The sequence below is a fragment of the Malaclemys terrapin genome, chromosome 1 (assembly GCF_027887155.1).
Source record: "Malaclemys terrapin pileata isolate rMalTer1 chromosome 1, rMalTer1.hap1, whole genome shotgun sequence".
Taxonomy (NCBI): Eukaryota; Metazoa; Chordata; order Testudines; family Emydidae; genus Malaclemys; species Malaclemys terrapin.
The window spans coordinates 103781543-103808838 of record NC_071505.1 but is presented as its reverse complement, the minus strand read 5'-3'; the positions used below and the strand labels follow the sequence as shown (position 1 = coordinate 103808838).

At 44.9% G+C, this 27296-nt stretch overlaps 1 protein-coding gene across 1 annotated transcript in view; it reads right to left on the bottom strand.

Moving 5' to 3' along the window:
- Positions 1–25751, bottom strand: part of TMEM178B (transmembrane protein 178B) — a 318474-nt gene extending 292723 nt beyond the window's left edge. The window contains exon 1 of the mRNA XM_054033990.1: positions 23739–25751. Coding sequence (XP_053889965.1) covers positions 23739–24120 — 382 coding nt within the window. The 5' untranslated portion in view covers positions 24121–25751. The remainder of the gene's footprint in view (positions 1–23738) is intronic.
- Positions 25752–27296: the final 1545 nt, after the last annotated feature.

Below are 27296 nucleotides of genomic sequence, written 5' to 3'. Positions count from 1 at the left end.
GGAATGGTGTCCCTAGCCTCTGTTTCTCAGAGGGTGAAGATATTCCTCTGGGACACCTGGCATTGGTCACTGTCGGTAGACAGGATACTGGGCTGGATGGACCTTTGGACTGACCCAGTATGGCCAGTCTTATGTTCTTATGTTATATGCTTGTGCTTTTCTTTTTTATTACTCCTTAGCAATTTGTCTATGTTTCCACTTTTTGTAGGATTCCTTTTTGATTTTTCAGGTCATTAGAGCTTTTGATGGCGCCATATTGGCCTCTTACTGTTCTTTCCATCTTCCATTCACATACAGATAGTTTGCAGTTGTGCCTTTAACATTGTCTCCTTGAGAAACTGCCGGATCTCCTGAACTCTTTTTCCCCTTAGATTTTCTTCCCATGGGACCTCACCTACTGAGTCTGTTAAAGTCTTCTTTTTTGAAGTCCCTTGTCCTTATTCTGCTGCTATTATTCCTTCCTTTTCTTAGAATCATGAAATCTATCATTTCATGATCATTTTCACCCAAATTTCCTTCCAGCTTCAGATTCTCTACCAATTCTTCCCTGGGGGAAGTTTAAATCAAGTTTAAAATAACTGATTACTTCCTCCACTTTCTGGAACAAAAATCTGTCCCCAATACATTTTAAGAAATTAATGGAAAATTTGTGTTTTTCCTGGATAGTTAAAGTCCTCAATTACTACCAGGTCTTATGTTTTAGATATTTCTGTTTGTTCTAGAAATGCCTCATCCACCTCTTCTTCCTGATTTGGTGATCTAAAGTAGACTGCTATCCTGACATCACCCCGTTTTTTACCCCTTTTAACTTTACCCAGGGACTTCCAACTGGTCTGCTTCACACCCCGTTCTGGACCTCAGAACAAGTATATAATGGAACCCTTCCTCCCTGTTCATCCTGCCTGTCCATCCTGATCTAGCTATACCCCTCTATATGACTATTCCAGTCTTGACACTTATCCCACCAAGTCTCTGTGATGCCAATTAAGTGATAATTTAGTTTATGGACTAATACTTCCAGTTCTGCCTTTTTATTCCCATACTCCTCGCATTTGTGTAAAGACAATGCTAGTGAGTGGCCAGGAAAGGGCGCTTGCTAGAATCTGTCATGATGACCTCATAGTTACTAACCTCCCAAAAAAGAAACAGTACCAACTGAAGTCTCTGGTGGTGGATGGTAAACACCACAGACCTTTCTTTGGATATACAGCAACACAAGCCATGGATCTGATCAGGGTGCAGCATCAGAATGTTATAGCTGCAAAAAGGACAATGGAGACAATTTCATTGTTGAAATGTTTTCAAAGGTGACTGGTGCCTCGAAGGAAAGCTGTGACTTAGGTTCTCCAGTCTGGTTCTCCACTTGCGAAGTAACTCCCTGCTCTCCATGTGTCAGTATATAATGCCTGCATCTGTAACTTTCACTCTATGCATCCGAAGAAGTGAGGTTTTTACCCACAAAAGCTTATGCCCAAATAAATCTGTCTTTAAGGTGCCACCAGACTCCTTGTTGTTATTGTGGAATCTACTTTATGTACTTACTAGGAAGGAAAATTCCAATGGCACTACAAAATCCAGTACACAAGGAGCTCAAAAGTCTGCACAGCAGGGGTATCAGAGCAACTGTAGAGGCCAGTACAATCAGGGTACACAGCATGGTGGTGGAAAAGAAGCCATCATGCAAATTATGCATCTGTATAAACCTAAAGCCACTGAATCAGGCATTGAAAAGATGCCACTCTCCACTGCCCACAATTGGTGACATGACTCGCCAAAATTTTCCAAAGCCAGAATCTTTACAGTCTGTGATGTGAGGAATGTGTTTGAGCACATACGCCTGGCTAATGAGTCCAGCATGCTGTCAACCTTTGCAACACCATTTGGTCGTTACAGATCACTCAGCATGCCAATGGGCATAAGCCCAGTGCCAGAAATGGTACAGAGAAGACTCATAGAAATGCTGGAAGGACTGCCTATGGTGAAAATAATTGCAAATTATAGCTTCATTGTAGGTGAATGGACCAATGATGCACAAAGTGAATGAGACCATGACAGAAAACTACAAGCTTTTCTACTGCATCAGGTGACATATATTGGACATCTGCTCACAGCAAAGGGAATGAAAGCAGATCCCAACAAGATCAAGGCAGTCAGAGTCATGCCAGTTCCAATGGATGTGAAAGGGGTACAGAGCTTCATAGGAATGATAAATCTTCTGTCCAATTTCTGTCCACACCTGGCAACAGTGGCAGAACCCATACGTCAACTCACAGGGCTGGATGCTGAGTGGGACCGTCACAACAGCAAGCATTTGACACACTGAAACAAATGATAATGGATGCCCCTGAAGTACTACCAGCCATGAGAGCCACTGACACTCCAGCATGATGCATTGGAAAAAGGATTGGATGTAGCTCTTTGCAAGAGCAGCTGTTCACTTATGCCAATGAAGCCTTGTCAGACTGAACAGGGGTATGCACAAATAGAAAAAGAGCTTCGGGCTGTGGTATCTGGAATGGAGCCATAGGCACCGGCTCCATGGGTGCTCCAGGGCTGGAACACCCACGGAAAAAAACTGGTGCTTAGCACCCACCGGCAGCCAGTTCCCCCCTCTCCCCCAGCGCCTCCCATCCACCAGCGACCCCGCCGATTAACCCCTTCTCCTCCCTTCCAGCGCTGCCTGCCCACCGTAATCAGCTGTTCCGCGGCATGCAGGAGGCGCTGGGGGGAGAGAGGGAGGAGCGGGGACAGGGTGCATTCGGGGGAGGGGGAGGAACTGGGCAAGAAGAGGCAGGGCAGGGGTAGGGGCTTTGGAGAAGGGATGGAGTGGGAGTGGGGCATGGTCTGGGGCAGAGCGGGGGCAGGAAGAGGAGGGGCGGAGGTCGAGGCTTGGGGGAAGGGGACGGGTAGGGGCAAGGCCTGGAGCAAAGCAGAGGGTTAAGCATCCCCAGGGCCCAGAGGAAGCCAGTGTCTGTGAGTGGAGCAGACCTATGGCCACCCAGTAATAATGCAATGAGACCACAAACCTCTAAAGACAACTATAACAAAGGCTCTTCTTCGTACTCCAAAGAGATTACAACACATGTTGATGCACCTCAAGTAATACCAGCTAGAGGTCAAATATTCTCCCAGACGATTAGTAGCATCAGCCAATACTATGAGCAGGGAAGGAGATTAGGACATAGTGTGGCATGTTAATGGATTCAATCTCCCAGTTTCAACAGCAAAGCTGATAGAAATCAGAGGCTAAGGAAAAGGACATCCAACTACAGCCAGTAAAGAGAGAGATACAAGTAGCGTGGCTAGACCACAAAAGTCAAATAGTAGAAGAACCATATTTTCAAATTAAAGATGAGTTTAGTGTGCAGGATGGAATCGTATTTTGAGGACAGAGCTGTTATTCATGCCTCATTACATAAGGATGTCATGCAAAAAATACATGCTTCTCACCTGGACATTGACAGCTGTCTTAGTGGGCACAGGGCCAGTGGCCAGAGAGGGGAGCCAGCGCCCCAAGAGCAAAGCCCCAGACGCGGAGCCCCAGGCACAGGCTCAGTGACCGGGGCATGGGGCCAGTGGCCAGGACCCGAGCTCCGGGCGCAGGGCCAGGGAGTGGAGTCCTGGGCACGGGGCCCCAGGCACGGGGCCAGGAGTGGGGCCCTGGTGCAGAGCCCCAGGTACGGGGCCAGCAGCTGGGGAGCAGGGCTGGGACCCAAGCCCCGGGCTAGGGAGTGGAGGCGCTGGCCCCATGTAAAACCTGGCAGTGCTGCAGCACCCCCCGCACCCCTAGTTCCCATGCCTATCCACCTGACCATGGGAAAAATGGGAGCAGACTTATTTATCTTAAAGGAAAAGCAGTATTTGATTACAGTGGACTACAACTCACATTTCTGGGAGGTCGATCTCCTGCCTGATACAAGGAACAAGTCACTGATTGGCAAACTGAGGGCCCATTTTGCAAGATATGGCATTCCAGACACTGTATTCACTTACAACTGACCCTAATTTGCCTTGGAAGAATTCAAGGAATTAGCATGCAAATGGGAATTTGACCCATACCTCCTCCCCAGCATACCCTCTGAGTAATGGTGAGGTGGAATCAGCTGTCAAAACAGCTAAGAGATGTCACACAAGGCTGTTTTTCCTGGTTTAGACTCTTCATTATCATTTTTGGCAGACAAGAACACCCCATCACTGGGGTGCCAAAACAGTCCAGCGCAAGCACTGATGGAACAAAGGACCAAAACCTGCTACCAACAACCGGAGACCTCCTGTACCAAAAGGATGGAGACACCACTGAGAGAAGATGGTCAACAATCAGAGAAACAGACACTAGAGTACAACAGATGAGCCAAAGACCTACCGGTCCTGGAGACAGGGACTCCTGTGAGGATCCAGCCATTAGAGAGACACCAGAAGGAGTGGACTAAAGAAGTCATGAGGAGTGCAGTGGCTCCCTGGTCGTACGAGGCAACTATGCAACAGTGACAAGTGAGCCAAACAAACAGGAGACACTTGCAAGCCAGCAGACACAACACCCAGAGAGTGCCTACAGAGATATAGAGATCACCACAGACTGGAGAGACAGAAAACCAGTGGAGGCCCACCCCACAGGAAGGCAAGAGACTTCACACAGAGAGAGTTTGCTGGACTTGGACACAAAGACAGCTGTCTCCACATGTAGTTTGTTCTCCTGAATAGGCAACTATCTCAGGACCATGCAACCAGCCGAGTATGTGGTAAAGACTTCAAATCAGCAATGTGCTAGCAGCGTCTGGTCAAAGGGACATGAGTGGAGGCCTGGGCATCAATTATTTGTTTTTAATGATTATATTAAAATGTTTGTAAAATAAGGAAGACGTATCATGATCACTGGAACTAGAGTCAGGGAGCCTATGTTCTCTGGAGGGACTGTTATTAATGAGGCGTAAAGAAAATAGGGAACATGGGGAGTTAGGCTGGAAGCAACTCAGGGCTTGCCTACATTACGCGCTGGATCGACGAGCAGTGATCGATCCAGCGGGGGTTGATTTATCGTGTCTAGTGTAGATAAATTGACCACCGAGCACTCTCCCATCGACTCCAGTACTCCACCGGAGCAAGAAGCGGAGTCGACGGGAGAGCATCAGCCGTCAACCTACCACAGTGAAGACACCACAGTAAGTAGATCTAAGTACATCAATTTCAGCTATGTTATTTACATACCTGAAGTTGCGTAACTTAGATCGACCCCACCCCCACCCCCCAAGTGTAGACCAGGCCTCAGATGCATGGACAAAGTGGACCACAGAGTTTAATAAAGTTCCCCTTGTTCAACTTAACCTGCCTTCAGCTCGGTTCCTTGTAAATGAAACAGAAGTGACTTGCCCAAAGTCATACAGAAAGTCACTGGCAGAGCCCGGACTAGAATCCAAGACTCTTGACCCCCAGTTCAGTGCCCTATCCATTAAACCACATATGTATTGATGAAGCAACAGTCTGTATGGAGATGGCCAACTATGAACATTTCTGCATCCTACATGCATTATGTTACAAGAGTGGTGGCAGGATTGCATGAGGTTGGGCCCAGTATGGTGCTGGGAGCTCATTACACCTCTCTCCTTTTGGGTACATCTCTCCAAGACCTTTAGGAGAGGTTGGGAAGAATTCTGCCTTGTGGCAGAAGCTTTTTACACTTGTTGGTGATGCACAGCATGGACTGATGGAGGACACAGCCCAGATGGAACATAACAGGGCACTTGGGAACTGTGTGGTGAGTTAAGTGAATGTTTCCTGGGAGGTTCTGCCATGACAAAATGACACAGGTTGTCACTTGGGCCCTCCTATTTTGGAGTGCCACATAAGTGGCCTTCACAGTGTATTTCACTGTTTTTGAAGCAGGTTTTGACACATGGGAAAGTATAAGGGGGATGTAGCTGGCAGTGTCATACTGCAGTTATCTGTTTTAAGAGAGAGAAGGTAGAAACAGGAAGGATGGAAACATTGCCTTGGTGGGTATTGTCACAGGATGACTGGCCTCTTTAAAAGGTCCAGCCTCATCTGTGACTCATTCAGCTCTCCTCCCAAGGTGGGGAAAATCAATGTAGCCACATGACAGGAAGGTCACGTGTCTAAATCAATCCAGGCCTGGAGATAAGAGAAGCCTCCTGAGAGGCAAAGAAGGAGAGAGAGAGACAGCATGAGCAGACAGCTTGTAGAGGAGAATATCTCTGCCTGCCCCAAGAAGGAGGAATATGGGATTCTTGAGACAAAGAGAAGAACCTTTCCCTGAACTGTAGTACAGCCCCCAGGAAGGAAGGTTGTGGGACTCTTGAACCGAGGAGAAGAGGGATTTGGGACTGAGATGCCAAATAGTCAGTATTCTGAAAATACTTAATAAATAAGACCCTAAAAGGGGGATCTTACTTTAGGTACTCTGACCTGTGAGCAAGTTACTGCAAGAATCACACAGGAGCTGAGGACAGGGTGCCTGTAGGGCCATGCTGTGCCACAAATCAGAATGCTCTAGGCCTGCACCCTGCCGCCATGCATGTCAAGCTCTGTTGTGGTGATGACTGTCTCCTTAGATTGAATACAGAGATAATCAGTGCCAGCCAAAGAATGCATGGGACCTTAGCCCAAGAACACATGCATTGCTGTGCCCCAGATATAGAATTAACTATTAGCTGAAAACTCCAAAATGCAGAAGTGTGTGGATCTCCAAAGTCTTTCCTCAGTCATCCAAATAGCATCCAAATTCAAAGGGCCAGAAGAGGAAGAAGATTTAAAATGCACTGGTATGCAGAGATCTCCATGTAATAGAGAGAAAGCACAGATGGATCACCCTAAGAGGATGATTTCACCTGTAGCCTCTAACTCATAGGAAACTGCAGCTCACCTATACAGATTTTGTACTGTGCAGTGAGACATATAATGAAAGGGGCATAGCAGTATGGACCACAACAGTATAGGAGATATGGGGGAAGGGAAGAGACAAATGGGAGTTTTTTTCTAACAAGCTAACCATGTTGATATTCTTGAACCCAGAACGTAGGCTGTCTTTTTAACAAGCTGGAGGTGTCAGTTAAAGCTTTCCCTCTGATGCTTTCATTAACATTAATGTGGTTGATATCCCAAAGTTTCCCTGACCTTGGCAGTGTAACACTGGACAACTTTACACAGTATGAATTTTTCCTATATGTCAATGATAGAGCTGCTGAACATCAAAGCTATCCCTCAGAGAGATCACATCTGTTTTATCCACTGTGCCTTCAAATTTGCAAAGGTGAGCAAACTGAGAACTGGATACCATGGCAGATGGATTTCCCCCACCAGCACCAAGTGTTTCCGAATTCAAGACAAAGCAATAACAGATGCAGGAGTATCCAGTCCCTTTATTTTTTGCTCGTATTATATTTTCATCCCTTTGGAGGCTTCTTAAGGGCCTGATCAAAAACCCTTTGAAGCCGACTCCCACTGACTAAGGGCCGTGCTTCTCCACCTTTTCAGGTTGGCAACTGCTTATTTGAAGTCAAAAAAATTTGCAACCCCCTTATATTTACTATAAGAGTGAAAATGTATGGATGATAATAAGCCTATATAATTCACGTGTGTGTGTGTTTTGGGAGGTCCACAGAGAATACTTGACATTGAACAGCACGGGTGTGCTTTGCTTTAGGTTGTAATATATTTTCAATGCTGCACAATCCCCCAGTGGCCTTTTGTAGCCCCCAGGAGTCATGACCCACCAGTTGAAAAACGCTGAGTTAGAGTGAGCTTTGGCTCAGGTCCTACATACTGCTCCTTCCCTAGTTTGCCTTCACAGGCAAGTCCCCCCCATGTTCTCTCTGGCAAGCCGGACCTAAATCCTGCTGCAAAGTCCCTGGGTTCTGCAGCGCCCTGGTGTGGCAAGCTGGAAATTCTACTGCAGCTTTATTGAAATTTAAAAAATGGCAGTTGCTGATGAATTAACTATGAAAATGAATAATACAGTCAGGACAGTAGTCCCTGTGTTTTTCATTTTGATACTAAATTCAGTGTATTCTACCCTGTCCCTAGGTTTTCTGTATGCCACAGACCTTTTCACTGACAATAACTGCAGGGTAAAAGCAGGGCCGGCTTTAGGCCAATTCCCCCGAATCGGGCCCCGCGCCTAAGAGGGCCCCGCACCCAGTGGCAGGCTGCTGGGGTGGGGGCAAGTGGCCGAGAAGCCCTTCCCTGGCTAGAGGCTCCTTTTTAATTTTTACTCACCCGGCAGCGCTCCGGGTCTTCGGCGGCACTTCAGCGGCAGGTCCTTCACTCGCTCTGGGTCTTCGGCAGCCCTTCGGCAGCAGGTCCTTCAGTGCCACCAAAGACCCGGAGCGAGTGAAGGACAAACCCCCGAAGACTACGAGTGCCGCCCGGTGAGTACAAGCCCAACATGTTTTTTTACGTGGTTTTTTTTTTTTTTTTTTTTTCAGTCATCCCTGCCGGGGCCCCGTCAAAACTGTTCGAATCGGGCCCCGCACTTCCTAAAGCCGGCTCTGGGTAAAAGCTGTTAGGAGCAAAGCTGGAGGTTTTGGCAGCTGAGTGAGGACACTTGGGGCTCTAGACACCTGGGGAGGCAATATGGGATTGTGCGAGAAGGTGGATATTTCTGCTCAAATGATCAGCAGTGAACTAATTAACATTTATATTGTGATCTTTAGGTTTCGGGATTAACAACCTATGGAGCTGTGTGAGGCAATTTCTTGCTTTTTTCCGAGCCACTCTTTCAGGCTATGTGCAGACTCGTGCACACAGCCCTGCATTGGTTTACACTCGGTTCATATTTTCAAGGTCATCTTCACAACGGTGATGGCTAGAAACACTTATTTTAAAGGAAAAATTAAATTCAGGAGCACCATCCTGCAGTGAGGGTGGAACCTGTGGCAAAATCCACAGCTGTGAAATTGCAGAATGCACGGGGGGCTTGACTACAGAACCCAAAGGGGTTGTTTCTTACATTACAAGGTTGACAGGTGGGCTAATACATATAGTGCAGTCAGATCCCCAGATTCTCACCTGTTCTCTTCACAACAGCTAATAAGTATTTGCCATGCTCAGCAGAGCTGTTCTGAGCTTCTTCAATATAACTTGGCATTATGTGTTCCTATTCAGAGGGAGAGAAGTGGTTTAGACTGATACCTTAACACAGCCTGAAACTCCAGACAAGAAGCTGGATCCTTTTGATATTTCAAAGTCAAGAAGGTGAAGTAATTTTAATGGAGGAAAAGTGTTCATAACAGATAAGTGATCAAACAGAGTAAGAGCCCAATCATCAGCTGGTGTAACTTGGCTCCACTGAAGTCAACAGAGCTATGCCAATTTACACAGGCTGAAAATCTGGCCATTTGGACCTTATTTTGAAACATGGGCACCTAAAGTACGTACCCAAATGCCATTTGGGAGCCTCAAGACATGTTTTAGGCCACAGATGCTGGATACAGATGCCTAAATCGTGTGCCCAAATGGAACACGTGGTATATCAGCCCGTGTTCCAGGTGCCAGACACAATGCAGCATCCCAACACAGCAGTAAAGCAACTGCACTTTATACACGTGCCCTCAAAGTGCAGGTCCAAAATCCGGCCATGCAAGAATTCAAAAGGAGGAGGAAAAGTAATTCAAAGGGAGGTGGAAAAATAAAGCAGTCCAAGTGATCCCAGTGCCTTCAGAGCCAAACACTGTCATCCAATTGAAGTACAGTAATGCTGTCAAATACAGCACTGGAACAATCGTGGGAATGTCACAAACCCTTTGTCAGGAGCAAAGCTAAAGCAAGTGAAACAGAGGTTGGGTCTGAAAACCTGACAATGTCTAAGACCTTTGGAAAATGTTCTCCTTAGAGAAATTCTCCTTAGCTATCATTTTTCTGTGCCTCTCCTCCCTGTCTTTTTTTTTTTTTGTTGTTGTTGTTGTTCAAAAATTATTATTCCTAGAGCTATTCATAAGGAAACAGGATCTTGTTTCTAAAGAGTTCATCTGCTCCTGCTGCTTTTTCTTTATTCAAAGTCATTGACAACACAATTAGTTGCTGTGTCCCAGGTAGCATTATAACCTTAAAGGGTGAACAAGATGCACATGAGGATGGATGTGCTCCTTGATTCTGTTGTAGCACAAAATCTGTGATACCACTCATGGCAGAGCCCAGGTTCCCATTCAGAGACAGGAAAACTGGGGGGAGGAAGGAATAAACTACTGGAAGCTACCCCTGTATAGTAGTTCCCTTCCCCCCCCCCCAGGGTGAAACCAGAACCCAAACTAAAATCTATCTCCCTGCCATTTGACACTGTCTGCCTATGAAGAGCATTTTATCCTCCCGCTCCCTCGATTTAAGACACAGAGCTTGGTGCCTTTAACCTCACAGGTCCAGCTCACTCTGTGACGGACTCCTTTACTGTAGGATGGAGCATCCCTGCCCTCACCAATCAGGTGGTTGGGCTTCTGAACTAAAATACACTTCTTAAGTCAAACGTGTGTGGATAAGATTTTTGAGACTGTTTCCCTGTCTGCAGTGCTGAGGACTTAAGGAAAGTATGAAAACACCATGGCTTGCATTTGTTTTATTTTATTGTACATGAACTGCTCTCCATGAAAAAGTGAAAGAGCATTGTAACAGGGTGGCTTGCCTGCGGGTTGGAGAGCCTGGGGCTAAGCCACCCTGATTGCAAGATGAGCCCCACCTGAGAGGATTCCCATAGAAAAGGCAGTAGGACGCTGCAGGGAGGGGTGTGGTTGAGAGAGGAGCTGATGCTGCCAGAGGCAGGAAGCCTGGAACTAAGCTGGAAAAGCTTAGGAAACTGCAGCTATCCCTGTAGGGAGCAGTGAAGAGACATTTGAGTTAGTAGGGGGAAGACTCCAGCTGAGAAAATCTCTGGAAAAAAGACAAACTCCAGGCGGGAAGCAACTGGAAAGCTGACAGACAGACTGACCCACCCTCTGGGAGAAGAGGATATGCCCAGATGAAATTGGGATAAAGACTGTGAGAGTTTATTTTGGGCTACTGGATGAGAGACACTGAACTATGGGTTGGGTCTGAGGAGCCAATGTGTACCCTGAAGAATAAATAAATGGGATCTCATGTGGGGACTATTTCAATTACCTTTGAACGATGAGTTCTTAAATGGGCCCTGTAAAGTGAAGAGGAAATAGAGGCCACAGAGGCAACCCTAGCTACAAGGGGACACTTGGAAAGCAATAAGTGGCCACTGTGCTACAAGCACTGAGCTAACAAGGAGTGACTAGTCACTCCCACACCCTATATGTACCTGTGGCTGAGAATTTAACAGACAGCTGTTTGCTTTTGCAGAACAGAGGCAATTAGAAACAAAAACAGATTAGCTGACATGAAACAAAGTTCTTGTTAACTAAAAGAGGGAAGGAGAGAGACAGAAAATATGTTCCTGGTCCTAATCCTAAATGAATGTGCAGGGGCATAATGCAAAGGAAATACTGCACGCCTCGGATCCATGTAATCTAATCCCTGCAGTGGAGTGAAGTGGAGCAGCTGGCTTGTCTGAAATTCCTTCCCACACACCATGCAGTGGTAGTTAGCATCAGGTTCTACATGTATACCAGGGCTCTGCAACACAGGTTGGGCTGAGCGTTCCTCCCGTTGGGTCCAGTCTGCTACAGAGCATTTTTAAGTCAGCAAGGCCCTTGTAACTGAATTCAGGCTTTGCTCACTTTTTCAGGAAGATAATTCCTTGCACTGTTGTAACAAACTTCTCATCAAAGGATGCTCCAGGTTAATGTTTTCAAATGTGCCCCAGTGACTTTGGACTTGATGTCCCATTTTCAAAAGTGACATAGGTACTTAAGGCAAGCTTTTCAAAGGTGATGGGATTTTAGTGTGCCCAATTTGATAAACAGGCCTGATTTTCAGAAGGTGCTGAGAAACCCCTTGTGAATCAGGTCCGTTTATGGTGTCTGAAGTCGGCCACTCAGAAACTGAGACACCTAAAATTAATAGTCACTCTTGAAAATCATGATATTAGGATCCTAAATTCCACTGATTTAGGAGTTTTTAAGGTTCCTACGTACTTAAATCACTTTTGAAATGGGTTTTAGTTGCCTAAATCACCTATGTATTTTTGAAAACGTTACCCCAAGTGTTTGTTGATGCCCCATGAAATAGTAAAGTCATAGATAGCAATCTCTATACTCAACACTGAAATGCAGCCACCTTTGGGGGTAGCTATTTAACAATCTAATGCAACATTGCATGAATTGATGACAAGTGAAGAAGACCATTGTATCTCATTGAAACAGCAGGGCAAATGTCTTAGGGGATTATAATTAGTTGAGTAGGAATTTGTACACAGGGCTTATATCCCTTCTTTTACAAAACATGCCATCAGATTCTGCATGACCACAAGTGGCCAGATATTTAGACTTACATTTCATACATTGGATGGCACTTTCAGCAGCACAGTGCTTCTGATCCTATGCAGGGGCAGTGGTTTGGTGCTGCCTCAGGAGGAAAAGTGAATCACCACCACCCCTTGCCAAACACACTGAGCAGTGCTCCGTGGAGGTCACCTACATATAAAACTATCCCTCAGTAGATTTTTATTTCAAAGTTTGCCATGAGTTACCTCCTTAAGACCTAACCACCTTGAGAACCCTTTTAAACAAATGAGTCTTTCTAATGGGATCAGAGTGTCAGATGCACAACTTTGGAGAGTCTCACTCTGTGTATTATTCACTGTCTCATTACAAGCAAGGAGCATTATTAAATATAACCTACCTCCACTACCCTCCCTTTAACCAACATTACATTTTGGATGCAAAGCCAATGAAGTCAGCTCTTAAGCTGCTTCCTTAGTTTGCGTCATTGCAAAAAAAAAATAATAATAATAAGGCATCACAGGTGTGCATGAATTCTCAAAGCTTAAAATAGAGAGGAACGATAGTCCAGTGATTAGGGCTAATGTAGGATTTGGGAGATGTGGATTCAAGTCCCTGCTCTGTTACAGTCATCCCACACCTGCAACTTAGCTGAATCAATGCAGACCTTGGACAAATCACTTAGGGCTTGTCTATACTTAAAATGCTACAACAGCACATTTGTGCCACTGCAGCACTTCAGTGTAGACACTACCTATGCCAATAGGAGGGGTTCTCCCATCAGCATAGTTAATCCACCTCCCAGTGAGGCAGTAGCTAGGTCAACAGAAGAATTCTTCCATTGACCTAGCACTGTCTACATTGGGGGTGGATCAGTATAGCTACATCTCTACATTTCACACCCCTGAGAGATGTAGCTATACCAATGTAAAATCCTAACGTAGACCAGGCCTTAGTTTCTCTGGGCTTAGGTTCCTGAGCTATAAAATGGGGTAATCTCTACCTCTGCAGGGCGTTGTGAGGATAAATACATTAAAGATTGCACAGTGTTCAGATTATGGTAATGAGAGCCATACAAGTACCTAAAATAGATAATTTGTGCTGGATCACCAGCTACTGTGGTTCAGTGCGCTCCATTGAAATCAGTGCAACAACCCTAATTTGCACCAGATGAGAATATGGCCTTTAACTTTTAATTTTCTTTCTTTAGTCAGTTTCTGTTACAATCTTTACATTATTAAACTGCCCTGGGGCAGAAAGGGGTGGCATCTCAGATGGGTTTTTATGAAATTTCTTTATTTAAAAAGAAGCCTTCATACATTCAAAAGCAAGTATTAATTATTGAAGCAATTGGGTCAACACCATTCATATTTAAGCTGAAGGATTTTGTTCAAATCTCTCTGTTTGCATGATAGAACTAGAAGGAGCCATTCTGCTCCATCAGATACAGTCAAACTGTGTTAAGGTGGCTTTTTTTAAAAGATGTTTAATTAAAAGATCCAATAAACTGCAGATCTGCTTGCCATTAAATATGGCCAGCTTGCATTTTCACAATGACTAATGATTTTGGATGCACTGATTTTAGGGTGGTAATTTGAGGCACCTTAAAAGGACCTGTTTCCAGAAGGTTCTCAGGACTTTCTGAAAACCAGGTCCCTTTAAAGCATCTCATGTTGGGCACCCAAAAATTGAAACACCCAAAATCACTAGTCACTTTTGAAAATGTAGGCTGGATTTGTATTTATCTTTAATGTTGTTTGCACAGTAGACTTCAGTAATCAATTGGCTGATTGGCCCTAACTTGACACCAGCTACTGTTATCAGATCTGGGAAATCCTCCAGATGCTAATAACTCTGCTCTCTTCATTTTGTCCAACCCAGTGGATGTGGCTGAGTTTCCTTCTCAGTGTATGGTAGTGGCGACACAGAGGTAAAGCAGCTGGCTAAGACCCAGTCTAGGGAAGACTGAGGTGATGTTGTTGGGGGAAGCAACTGGAGGAGATTGTAAAGATTCTGTCAGCCCCTCTGACTGAAGGTGGGTGGCTGCCAGTTTTCAGTCATGTTAAATTCTCATCACCCTTTCTCCCTGATGTGAACTTTGCTATAAGCACCCAGGCCTTTGTAACTTGAAGGCATTACTGCAATGCGCTCTACACGAGGGTACCCCTTAAATCAATTCGGAGACTGAAGTGGGTACAGAAGACAACATGCAAGGATCCAGGAGTGAGGGCCCCCAGTTTCACCTGTGGGACTCTGGGTCTCTGACACACTGTTGTCGCCAGCAGGGGAGACAGACAAAGCAGCACCTCATTAATCCTGGAAGGTCAGGCCCCACAGGAAGTCCTGTTAGGGCTCCCAAGACTTGGGGTCACCTGATTGGCTTAGACCTACTACTTAAACCAGGAAGTCACCCAGGTGGGAGGTCCAAGCAACTGTGCAGACTCCTTGTTGCTGCCACATCGACCTTGCTCTTTGACTGACTCCTGCAATCTGCCTCCAACTCCGTTCCTGGTTCCTGCTCCATTCCTGTCCTGTTTCTGGTTCCTGCCTTCCTCCTGCCCTCATTCCCAATTCCTTCCCTGTTCCATTCCGGCCCCTTGCCTTGTTTCCAATTTCTGCCCCATGCCTCACTCCTGACTAGTGGCTACCAATTCTGGCTCTGACCTTTGGCTTGATTCTTGACTGTGGCTCGGACTCCTGGTTCCTGATGCTGGCTCTTGCTTTTGGCACTGTTCCTGGCCTCTGAGTGCCATTGCCATGACCACTGGGCATGACCGCCACTGCTCCAACCAGTAGATCTGACCCCTACAGCCTGGCTCCTAACACAGCAGTCCACTTGTTAAGCAATGAGTCTCATCATGATCCCACGATGGCAGCATTCCAGAATCTGCACTGGTTGGCTGGCAGTTTCTGGGTGGAGTTTAAGATGTTGGTCCTGGCCTATCAAGTCCTAAGTGGCTTGGAACCGGCCTACCTGAGACACTGTGATCAGTAGAGGCACCTGAGCTACAGGAGTGTTGGTATACGAGAGAAGTTGTTGCTGGCATGGCCTCTCAACCCTTTAGTCGAAAATAGCCTGAATTTGTTCATCTGTAAGACAAGCTGAAAAGTTCATTATTTATTATCATCATTATTATTATTTTATTATTATGATAGCACCTAAAGGCTCCAATTGAGATCCAGGCCTGGTTGTGCTAGGCACTGTATAAATACATAGTGAGAGACGGTCCCTTACAATCCAAGGGTGAAATTCTGACCACATTAAAGTCAATGGTAAAACCCCTACTGACTTTAATGGTGGGTGTACAGAATTTCATTCCAAATAGACCAGACAGACAACTCCATGTTGATGATCCTTAGCCGCACATTTCCTCACCCTCACAGGTTTTCGACCTGCAGCCCTGGTTCAACTCTCCCACTCACCAAAAGGGTCACACGCTTGATTTGGTCTTTCCCAAGCATTACTTTCATTATTTCTCTGGTCTTTCCGTTTCTCTGTCTAATGATCACTTGGTTCTTCAGCATCACCCATCCCCTCTCTCCTTCCCATCCCCACCCCCATACACCCCGTCCCTTGGCCATTTCATGACTTCTGGACCATCACTGCTGCTGCTCTGTCAGCTGTTCTCAGCCTTCTCCTTCCTGCCCTCTCTTTCCTTTCTCCCATGGATATGGTCATTGAGAGTCTGTATGCTTCACTGTCCTCGACCCTTGACTTCTCCCCTCTCTCCTATCGCGAGGTCTGCCGTGCCATCCCCTAGCCCTAGACCACCCCCAATATCCACTTCCTCTGCTCCTTCATGTCCTTAGCAGAAATCCTGTGATGAGGATAACTTCTTCCATTACAAACTCATTCTCTCCTTTTTCAGTTCTGCCATCTTCCTAGCTAATGTCTCCAACTTAATTGAATCCCACACCTACAATCCTAGTGCCTTTTTGAGACCTTTGACTCTTTCTTCAAATCCGCCTCCCCTGCTGCCTTGACTTCTGTCTCCACAAAAGATCCCATGAATTTCTTTCAAGAAAAAATGGACAAAATACAATGTAACCTTCCCCTCCCATCTACTCTTCTTTCTCCCCTCCTCCTAGAACTCTTTTCTCCTTCTCAGTCACAGATGCAGGAGTTTTTCATTTGCTGTCCTCCTCTCACCCCTCCATTTGTCCCTGTGACTCCATCCTCTTTCCCGATCTCCCTTATGCCCACTTTCATTCCCCTACTTTATTCATCTTCTTAACTTCTCACTCTCTGTATTCCCCAATTAAAAAAAAAAAAGGACCAACAAAAATGCCACGTTGGCTAAACAGAGTAAAAGAGGAGGTTACAGGCAAAAAATCATCCTATAAAAATTTGAAGTCAAATAATAGTGAGGAAAATAGAAAGGAGCATAAACTTTAGCAAGTCAAGTATAACAGTATTATAATGCAGGTCAAAAAAGAATTCGAAGAGCAACTAACTAAAGACACGAAAACTAACAGCAAACATTTTTTAAGTACATCAGAAGCAGGAAGCCCGCCAAACAGGCAGCGGGGGCACTGGATGATCAAGGTTTTAAACGAGCACTCAAGGAAGACAAGGCCATTGCAGAGATGTTAAATGAATTTTTTGCATTGGTCTCCATTGCAGAGGATATGGGGGAGATCCCTGTACCTGAGCCATTCTTTTTCAGTGACAAATCTGAGGAACTCTCCCAGATTGAGGTGTCAATACAGGAGGTTTTGGAACAAATTGATCAAATTAAATAGAAATAAGTCACCAGGACCAGATGGTATTTACCCAAGAGTTCTGAAGGAATTCCAATATGAAATTACAGAACTACTAATTGTGGTATGTAACTTATTGCTTAAATCAACCTCTGTACCAGATGACTGGAAGATAGCTAATGTAACACCAATTTTTTTTAAAGGTTCCAGATACTATACTGGCAATTACAAGCCAGTGAACCTAACTTCAGTATCAGGCAAATTGGTTTAAACTATAATCAAGAACACAATTTATCAGACAGACACACAGATAAACATGATATGTTGGGAAAGAGTCAGCACAGCTTTTGTAAAGAGAAATCATGCCTAGCCATTCTATTAGTGGGTGTCAACAAGCATGTGGACAAGGGTGATCCAGTTGAGTACTTGGACTTTCAGAAAAACTTTGACAAGGTCCCCTCTTCAGAACAGAAAATATAAAATACTGCATGCAGGTCTGGTTGCCCCATCTCAAAAACATATATTGGAATTGGAAAAGGTACAGCAAAGGGCAACAAAAATGATTAGGGGTACGGAACAGCTTCCATACGAGGAGAGATTAAGAAGACTGGGACTGTTCATCTTAGAAAAGAGATGACTAAGGGGGGGATATGATAGAAGTCTATAAAATCATGAGTTGTATGAAGAAAGTGAATAGGGACTATATAACACAAGAACCAGAGGTCACCCAATGAAATAAAGGTTTAAAACTAACAAAAGGAAGTACTTCTTTCACATAACGCACAGTCAACCTGTGGATCTCATTGCCAGGGGATATTGTAAAGGCCAAAAGTATAACTGGATTCAAAAAAGAATTAGGTAAGTTCACGGAGGATAGGTCCATCAATGGCTATTAGCCAAGATGGTCAGGGATGCAACCCCAGGCTTCAGATGTCCCTAAATCTCTGACTGCCAGAAGCTAGGACTGGACAACACTTGAAATTTCCCTGATCTATTAATTCCCTCTAAAGCATTTGGCACTGGTCAGCGTCGGAAGACAGAATACTAGATTAAATGGACCATTGATCTGACCCAGTATGGCCGTTCCTATATTCTGGTTCTTTGCTCTTCACACAAGCATGCTTTTGTCTTTCCTATCTAAAATAATCCACCATTCCTTCAGCCTGACCTTCGGAAGATCCTCATCTTCCACCTTTTCCTCTAACTTTCTATGGAAGTTCCACAGGGCGGTCCTTCATCTCTTTTTCTTCTCCCTCTATCCCTTATCTATGGGCGAGCTCACCTGCAAACACAAATTCAGCTACCATCTCTATGCTGATGACTGCAATGGGAATTGTGGTGCTCTAGGGTGAAATTCACTCCCCTTCAGAGACCCAGCACAAGGCCTGGGCATAACGTATGGTGAGGCATTGCTTTAAGTAAAGTTACAGCTGAACCTTGTGGGTATGTACCCTACACGGCTCTCTACATGCCCAAGCAATGCCACCCGTCTACACTGCTGTTTTTAGCAGTATAGTGTCCCACTGTCTCCCCACTGCCAGAGCCTTTCCCCGCCACAGAAAAGGCTCCAGCAGCAGGGAAAAGGTCCGGCAGCTCCCTGCTGCTGGAGACTTTCCCCACCACAGGGAAAGACCCCGGTAATGGGAAAAGGCTTTGGCAGAGGAAAGCAGTTGGGAAAGGCTCCAGCAGCTCTCCACTGATGGAGCCTTTCCCTACTGCCTCACCCTGCCAGAACCTATCACTGCTGTGTGTTAGCTACAGACCGCAGCATGGACCCAGCCTGCCTTTCACCACAGTGCGTAGCTACACGTACACAGCATGCCGCCGCCGGTGGTGTGCAGTGTAGACGTAGCCTTAAGTAGTACCTTAGCAGTGCATGGGCCTTGTGCTGGACATGTGCACAAGGACAACTTTAACCTTGGAGGAGACTTGAAGGTGCTTGCAGTCCTGAAATCAATGGAACTTTCGCCACTGACTTCAACAGGAGCAGGATTAAGCCCTCAGTGAGGTCCACTTCATAAAGATGGAATAATAGGATAATTGTTTTGGTTGTTTTGAAATAAAATATCATTAGATTGCTTTAAATTTATGAAGAATCCGTGAAAAACGAATGTCCTTATTCACCTGGCAAAACACTGATTTAAAAAAAAAAGTCAATTTCAAAGAACTGCAGGATACTGCAATTTTTTTAACGGACATAAATCTTTCTACTCCTATACATACCCGCAGTAGCTGCTCATCAGACTTTTCCAACTGCCTATAAATAATCCCTAGTGACCACTGGAATGGTCTTGTTATGCCTTTCTCATTCAGTTGTGCCATGCATCTGACAAATCTAAACACAGAGTACCTTCATTCCAGAATCCTTGCACATTATTTGCTGTGGAGTTAGCCTGCATGGGAATTAGATTTTCTTTTTGTTTCTATGTTGGCATGGGATAAAAATACTCACAATAAAGTGTTTAAAAAATAGGACTTAATATGACTGCTGTGTATCTTTGGGGGCAAAAAATTAAGGTTATTGCCATATTTTTCTATAACTGGATTCCAGTGGCAGCAAGCGGAGACCATACCAGACAGTTTTAATTGGCAGTCTTCCAAACACATGATGAAAGGTCCTCTGAGTAGTAATTGTCTAAATGGAATGATCTCAGGTTATTGTGTAACTTCTTCATATGTGGTATTGTAGCTTTATTATGAAATGATTTAATCTTTTTTTTCCCCGTTCTTGTTTCCCTTACTGATCAATACAGAGGGAGCTTCCAAAGTTGCCATCTGATACAGACTCAAGAAGCTCTGTTTTCCTTTTGGGTTATTATGAGTCAAACACAATAGGATGTAATCTGATTACTGCAAAGGCAGGAAATAAACTCCTCCCTCTCCCAACCATGTACCACACTGAATTGACAGTTCTGTGCATTAAAGGTCTTTGCTTGCTGGCTTGTTTTTTGCTTTCCACTAGAGAATCATTACTGAAAGATGGACCACTGGTCCAAGATGGTATAGTGACTCCTAAATCCAAAATGAGTGCAGCAACAGTGCTGTAAAATTCATTCTTCTTGGAAGAAACCTAGATTATTCAGCTGAATTAAAATGAAGTTAATTTCCTGCTACTTAGACACTAGAAAGGCTTTCAAGATCAATGGTAAAATCCTGGCCCCACTAAAGTCAATGGGAAAGATTAAACCCCAAGACAGAACAGAATCAGAGGCCCAAACACTTACTCCCATAAGTAGGCCTTACTCCCAAAAGTGGTCCTATTGAATCCAATGGGACTATTCATGTAGGGGGGAGGGATAGCTCTGTGGTTTGAGCACTAGCCTGCTAAACCCAGGATTGTGAGTTCAATCCTTGAGGGGGCAACTTAGGGATCTGAGGCAAAATCAGTACTTGGTCCTGCTAGTGAAGGCAGGGAGCTGGACTTGATGACCTTTCAAGGTCCCTTCCAGTTCTAGGAGATAGGATATCTCCATATGCAATATTTGGAGCTGCAACCTGCATTGATTTAAACAATTCATAAATAGGCACACTGGCTGAAAATGACATTTGTGCAGAGGGGCAACACAAGGTTGGTGCACCACTTAAATGCTCCAAATGGTTTTACATGGTGCTGGCCCTCTGCCCAAGGGGAGATTTCACCAGTAGTGCATATGCAGCCCACTTGTGGTATTTGACTACTGCAGGCATAGTAAGGTCATTCAGAATCCTTCATGTTCACACATGGCATGCTGAGCCCAGCTCCTACACACTCAGTTTCTACTACCGGAGGAGATTCTGTGATGAGAGATTAATCATCCAAGGATCATGAATATGTCAGAGTGCCTCATTTTGGACCCAACACTGTTCTCTACACCTGACAGCAGTGGAAAATATACTTACACCACATCCACAATATTACTACAGAACCTAGAGAAATGCAGGAATCTCTGCCCTCAGGACATGGAACTGGGACACTATTTGGTTGCCCATATAAGGATGGCCTATACACATATATATATTGAATACCTTTTGCAGTGATAGCTGGATGCAAAGATTTTTAATGGAGTTTTAAAAAAATTACTTTATGGTAATAAGTAAAGTCCTTTAGTTCTTTGATATTTTTGTATCATATATAGATATCATATAAAGATAGTTATACTGTAGCATGATGATTGAGAATTTATTTTTGAGTAAGGTAAAGCTTCACATTCCTAAGTTGTCGTAATCTTTACTTTTCTGTGTTTTAATTCTTAAAGTTATAAGGCAATGCAACCCCCTATTTTTAAAGATAATGAGCAAGTATTACGCTGCATAATGACTCAGAGTTGTTATATAGATGTATCCTCAATCAAAATAATCCCCCATTTCACTGTAATATTGACACTTGCCTTAAAAGAACCTCCCTCCTTTTACCTCTCCCTCTTCACCCACACAGAAAAAGCTAAAGGTGTATTGCGAAGCTTCAGAAGATAAAGACAAAATATTGTTTAAGCTCACAAATCATGCAACAATATACACCCAATTTTCAAACCAAATGGCAACCAATTGCATGCATATAATTGTGCAACCTACCCAAAATGCAAACACAAATCTGATATTTGTGCACAAACATTGACAACTGCCTGGCTGGCCCTGGCGTAATCATATATCCAATCTGCAGGCATGCATTGGGTACTTGAGTCCATAAATTAGGCACCTGCCTCCGTTTGAATATCTGCCTCAATATGTTTAGGCTAAACTGATCACACACGAAAAATTAAAACTAGATCTTCCAAAAATCAACTCTTTCTGCAAATATTTATCTGCCTGAGGTTATGGCTGTGTGTTCCACCATCACTAACACCTAAAACAGTGGTCCTTACAGTGGTTCAGATGTTAAGTGATTTCAACAGCTCTATTAGGGGAAACAGATTCCTCAACTTAGGACGTAGCAGGCAGGCAAAAGGAGGATTGATTTTCATATATTTTGTTTTAAAATGAAATGCATTTATAATCTTTTAAACTACATTTTAAATAGACTTAGTATTTGTGAAATTTGCTGGAGACTGAAATTCACTATTTATCCTTATACCAGGCAGAGCACACATTATAGTGCAAGCAATCCCTGCACTGTCACACCATTATGCCTCAACCCTGACCTGGAGGGATTAAAGGACTCCTTGGCTTCACAGCTGTGACTGCCAATCAGGGTGCCAGACGCGATGACAGGTTTTGGATGTGGTCATTTGTCCATTACAAAATGGACTGAAGCCTCCAATCTATTTCACATAAATGACTGAACAGCCACCACATAGTAATGACTTGCTCACTAACAGCCTGGGCTAGATTTGAACTAGCAATCTAGAGGTGAAAGGCTCCATATTTCATTACGCATTTGTACTTCGTGTGCCTATGTGGTGTTATTAACCTTTTGCGGTTCACTTTTAAAATAAACAGAAGTAAACTCTATATTCATAAATGTGATTAGCTCCTTTGATATTTTTGCATGTAGTATTTGTAAAGGGGAGTAGGACAGGCAAAGAGAATCACTAGAATTTTGGATAGCTAATATATTTAAAACACAAGTGATTTTAAAGATTATATTGTATAAGAAGCAATCAATTCATTTTGGGGAAAATATACTGATAGGTAATCCTCTGAATTCATCATAAGGACTCTGGCGAGAAAGGATGTTTTGTTGTAGGGAATAGCATCATGGGACCAGCAAGGATGCTGTAATCCTCAACTGGAACCCTAATCATCTTGCAAAAACATCCATCTTTTTTGAAGGAATGTTTAACTTAGTTGGTGTTTGTACACAGCTGTTTGTGCTGCGCTCTGGATCAAAGAACCGTTCAAGGCAAATTAACCATCATCCTCACCAATTCCTCAGAAAAATAAAACAAGAACAGCACAATGATGCTACTGGCAAACATCTGTGTCTCCTTCTTGGGAGAAAACCATTCCTCTTCAGACCCTTCTTGATGAATCAGTTTTGGCACAGTGAACATATTCCAGAATCTGGATTGGAATAAGCAGCAAGCAGGCTGTATTCTCTCTCTTGCTCTCTGGCATTTCCCTTTGTTTATTCCCATTTTCAATGTTAGAGCAAGCCTGTGTGTTTAAGGCAAATTGTGTAATTGAGAGCTAATGTTGAAATTTGATGTGGCAATCAGGAATAGTGAAATACACACATGTACAGCCGGGGTAACAAAACAAACAAAAACTGGGCTGGACCAGCAGGGTCAAATGAAGACTTTTCTAATCTGCGAATTATTAATATTGTTTACTCCTCCAGGCAGGTGCTCAGAGGGCAGCCTTATGAAAACCTTAGACAGAGAGACAGATTACCCTCCCTGCAAATATGTAATCATGCCATTCTAGACTCCCTCCCCTTCAAGTCTCAGTAACAGAGAACTGGACACCTTGTACCAAACGGTTAAGCAATGGTTTGTGAGATTACACACTTCAGAACCTTAAACTGCAGAATCCCCATTGCAAGGAGGGGTCCATGGCTGGGAATGTTCGCTCTGCTATGTTAGATAGTGGGAACTAGCTGGAACTAGGGGTGCTGCCGTACCCACTGGCTTGAAGTGGTTTCCATTATACACATGATTTACAGTTTGGTTCAATGGCTCTGGGCACCCCCGCTATACAAATTATTCCAGCGCCCCTGTCAGGCGCTGTAACTCAGCCCAGCTCAGCTCATTCGTTTTGCAAAGCGGGCCTTACCTTTGGCAATCAGCTCCTCCAGCTCTTGGTCGAAGCCCAGTCTGTGGCATTTCCTCCAGAGCCCCATGTTGGTTGAGTTGTACTGTCTGTTGCACTCATCGGCGGCGCTCATTGCAAAGAGCTGCCTCCTGTTCCTTGCCAAGAGGAGTTTCCCTTCCCAGCGGTCCAACCTAGATCTGCTGGCCCTCAGAGGCAGGTTGTTGTTGGAGTTGTAAATGAAGCCAGGGTCGTTTCTCCTGGTGGTGAAGCTTTTGCACCTCTCTCTGTGCTTCCTGGCGTCCGTTTCATACCAGTGGTCGGAGCAGATTGCCACCGCCAGCATGCCCAGGGCACACAAAGCTAGAGAGAGGCCAGCATAGAGCAGTAACCTTCCCGCAGCCATACCTCAGCTTCACAGCAACACCATGGACATCTTCACAACAGGCAAAGCCCTTCCACGCGAGACCCCGCGGAAACCTCCAGGAGCAGCTGCTGGGAGTCACTTGACAGCGCGTCTGCCTTCAATGTCAACAACTCGGGCGGGTTCACATCCAAGCCGCCGGAGCCTGGAAAAGCTCTACGAAGTTCTGGCCTGGAGGCAATCCTGGAGACTCACCCCCTTCTCTTATGGCTCCACTCTTCCAGCGCAGAGCATGTCAAGTGCAGACCCGGCGAAGAATCTGAGCTTCCCACTTAAAAACAGAGGCGTGCCTGTACAGAGGTGTGTGCCCCCCGCTGCATGGGCATGGAAGGAGTCTGGGGGTCAGGGCAAGGAATCTTCCCTTGCAGTGTCCTGAAGGCTCTGGCCGTAAGATCGGTCCACCAAGCTCTTTCGATCTGGCCAGCTGACGAAGACAGAAGGGTCCCTTTAATATCAGCGTGTGACCTGTAACATCCCAAGAGCACAGGGCTGGAGAGGAAAGTTCAACGGCAGCAGTCACAGCTATCCTGGTTGCAAGAATCAATGACTTGCCTTTTCTTTGTCAGTAGCCCGACAAGCGCATCAGCTGGTTGGCTGGATGGTTAGGGTCGGGAAGGGGAGGTGGGGAAGAAATGTGTTGTTTTAATTTCAATCCCTGGTCTGGGGGGGGGATCCCTCCACCCCTAATTAGCGATCCACACTCGCAGGCGTCTTTCCATTAGCAGACTGCATGTAGGTGTGCAGCCAGTGACATCTTTGTTTCAAAACCACCTCCGCCTCTGTCCCAGCCTTGCCATTCACTAGGTTTGTTTTGTTGTCGGTGGTGCTGTCATCAAGGCAACGTAATGGATCAGTTTCTTCCCTTGACTGGCTGAAGCTGGAGCGCAGCGACTTACCCACCGCACCGGGGTTCTGCTCTCATCCACAGTAACGCAGCAGCCCCGCCGGTGCCCAGGGCTCAGCGTGAGGCGGCTGGAGGATGAGGGTTGGAAGAGATGCAGGATTCAGCACCATGGACCGTGCCAGCTTCCTTCAGGCAGCAATGAAGGCAGTCCTAGACCCCAGCCTTTTTTCCCTCGCGTTCCCCTCCTGTTGTTGCAAAGAGTCCTTTTTCACCGGGGCTTCAATTCGTTGGGCAAGGTTTTCCTAATACACAGGCACGTTCTCCATCTGCAAAATGAAGGCAGGCAGGCAGGCAGGGCTAGGGCTGATTAAAAGGATGGTAGGGAAAAAACAACCAACCTAAGAAGGGGGGGAAGGAAAACAGCCTCTAACAGTTGTCAACAGCTTTCGGTCTGCACCATTTCTCTGACATATGGCCTGATCTCCACATAAGAGCCAAGATCACTAGCTCAGCAGCATCCTGCGATTCCTATCCCCAGCCTCAGCAGTTATATATTCAGACATTTTTTTTTTGCTTAAATTTCCATTCCCTTCTTTTCTAACGGGAATAACTCACCCATCTCGCCGAGATCGGGAGCAACAGAAGGCGAGCTGGAGTCCGCGAGCTTTAAAAATCTCATTTCACCGTGTTCAACCCAAATAAGAGCGAATCCAATCTTCTGTACACCTGGGAATCATTCCTTGTTCAAACACTGAGCCCTGCAGCCTTGGCTAAAGCCTACAGACAGAGAATACAGAGCACTGAGCCAAAAGCCAGTGATGTCACCCATGCAACGTGAGACTCATTTCTTATTTCTCTAGCCTCCTTAAAGATAAACTGCACCACTTCATAGACAGGAAACGTCTAAGTCTTGCTCTGTTAAAGGGGGGCGGAGGTAAAACCTGGATCTACCTGTACCCTGCTGGAGTCTGCTGATTTTTAACCACAAGCCCTCCAATGGTGCCACCAAAATACACAAGTGTAGCCGTGTCTTACTGAACCAACAAAATCAACCCCCCGAACGTATCCCATGGCACATGAGCTCGCCAAAAACCGGATCCAGCACCTGGATTCTACTGGCTCCAGACAAATTTTGGCCCCAGTCCCAGTCATAATGTTGAAATAGAAAACAAGTACAGTGGTTCCTACTACATCAAAAAAAATCTGGACCCTGACACATCGTGGAGCAAGCACACCGCAAAATCCCAAACCTGACACATGGATTCAGGGGCATTGGAACAATGTGTATAGTGGGGATGCTGAGAGCCATTGAACCAAACTGTAAACCCTCTATATAATGGAAACCACTTCAAGCCAGGGGGTGCAGTAGCACCCCAGCACCCCTAGTTCCAGCACCTATGCATGGATTCATCCAGTTTTATGCCCTCCAATAGAAAACAAGTACAGGCACACCTGCCTCAAAAAATCCAGACCACGATGCACTCCAGAGAAGAAGTATTGCAAAATCCTGGATCCATATGGATCCTTGCAACTTTTGGCCCCAATACCCAAATTGTACAATCAAAAGAGACAGAAAGTGCAGCCTTTCCCACTTTACTGGAATAATAGAGATTCTGCTGCATCATGGCCCCAGCAGCACGGGAAAACATAGATCTGGCACCTGGATCCTGCCAATTTTTAACCCAATCCCTTAAATTCTTCTACTGTCTAAATAGAAAAAGAAATGTAGTAATTCCTAGTGCACCAAAAAAATTCAGATCCTGTTGCAAAGTGATGCAGCCGCATCACAAAAATGTTGATCGAGCATCTGAATCCAGCTTGATCCTACCAAATTTGGCCTTAAGCCAAAACAAATTGTACCAGCAAAAGAGACAACACATGTAGCATCTCCCGTTTAACCAGAAAAATCCAGATTCCAGTCCACTGTGACTTTCAAAGCAGCCTATTGGATTTAGATACACAGCTTACATTAATTTATGCTTAAAATTAATAAAAAAATATGTTTAAATCACATGGGGTGTTTGGGAAATCACAATGGAAAGATGGTAATCTAAACCTACCTTTAATGTGATCATCCACATCTGCTAGACCACTTCCATTGCCAAATTTCAATGTTATGGTATGACTGGTTTTTGGCTGGTGTCTAGAAAGATCCAGATGTCAGATTAAGTTTGTTGTGGTTTCAGTGAAACAACACATTGGATAAAGATTAATCAGATGTAGAAATATGGCTCCCTTCACTGTTTATCTAAAATGTAAAACTTGGAGTATTTAGGTGAAAAATGATCCACATCCATATTTGGATTTTTCAAGT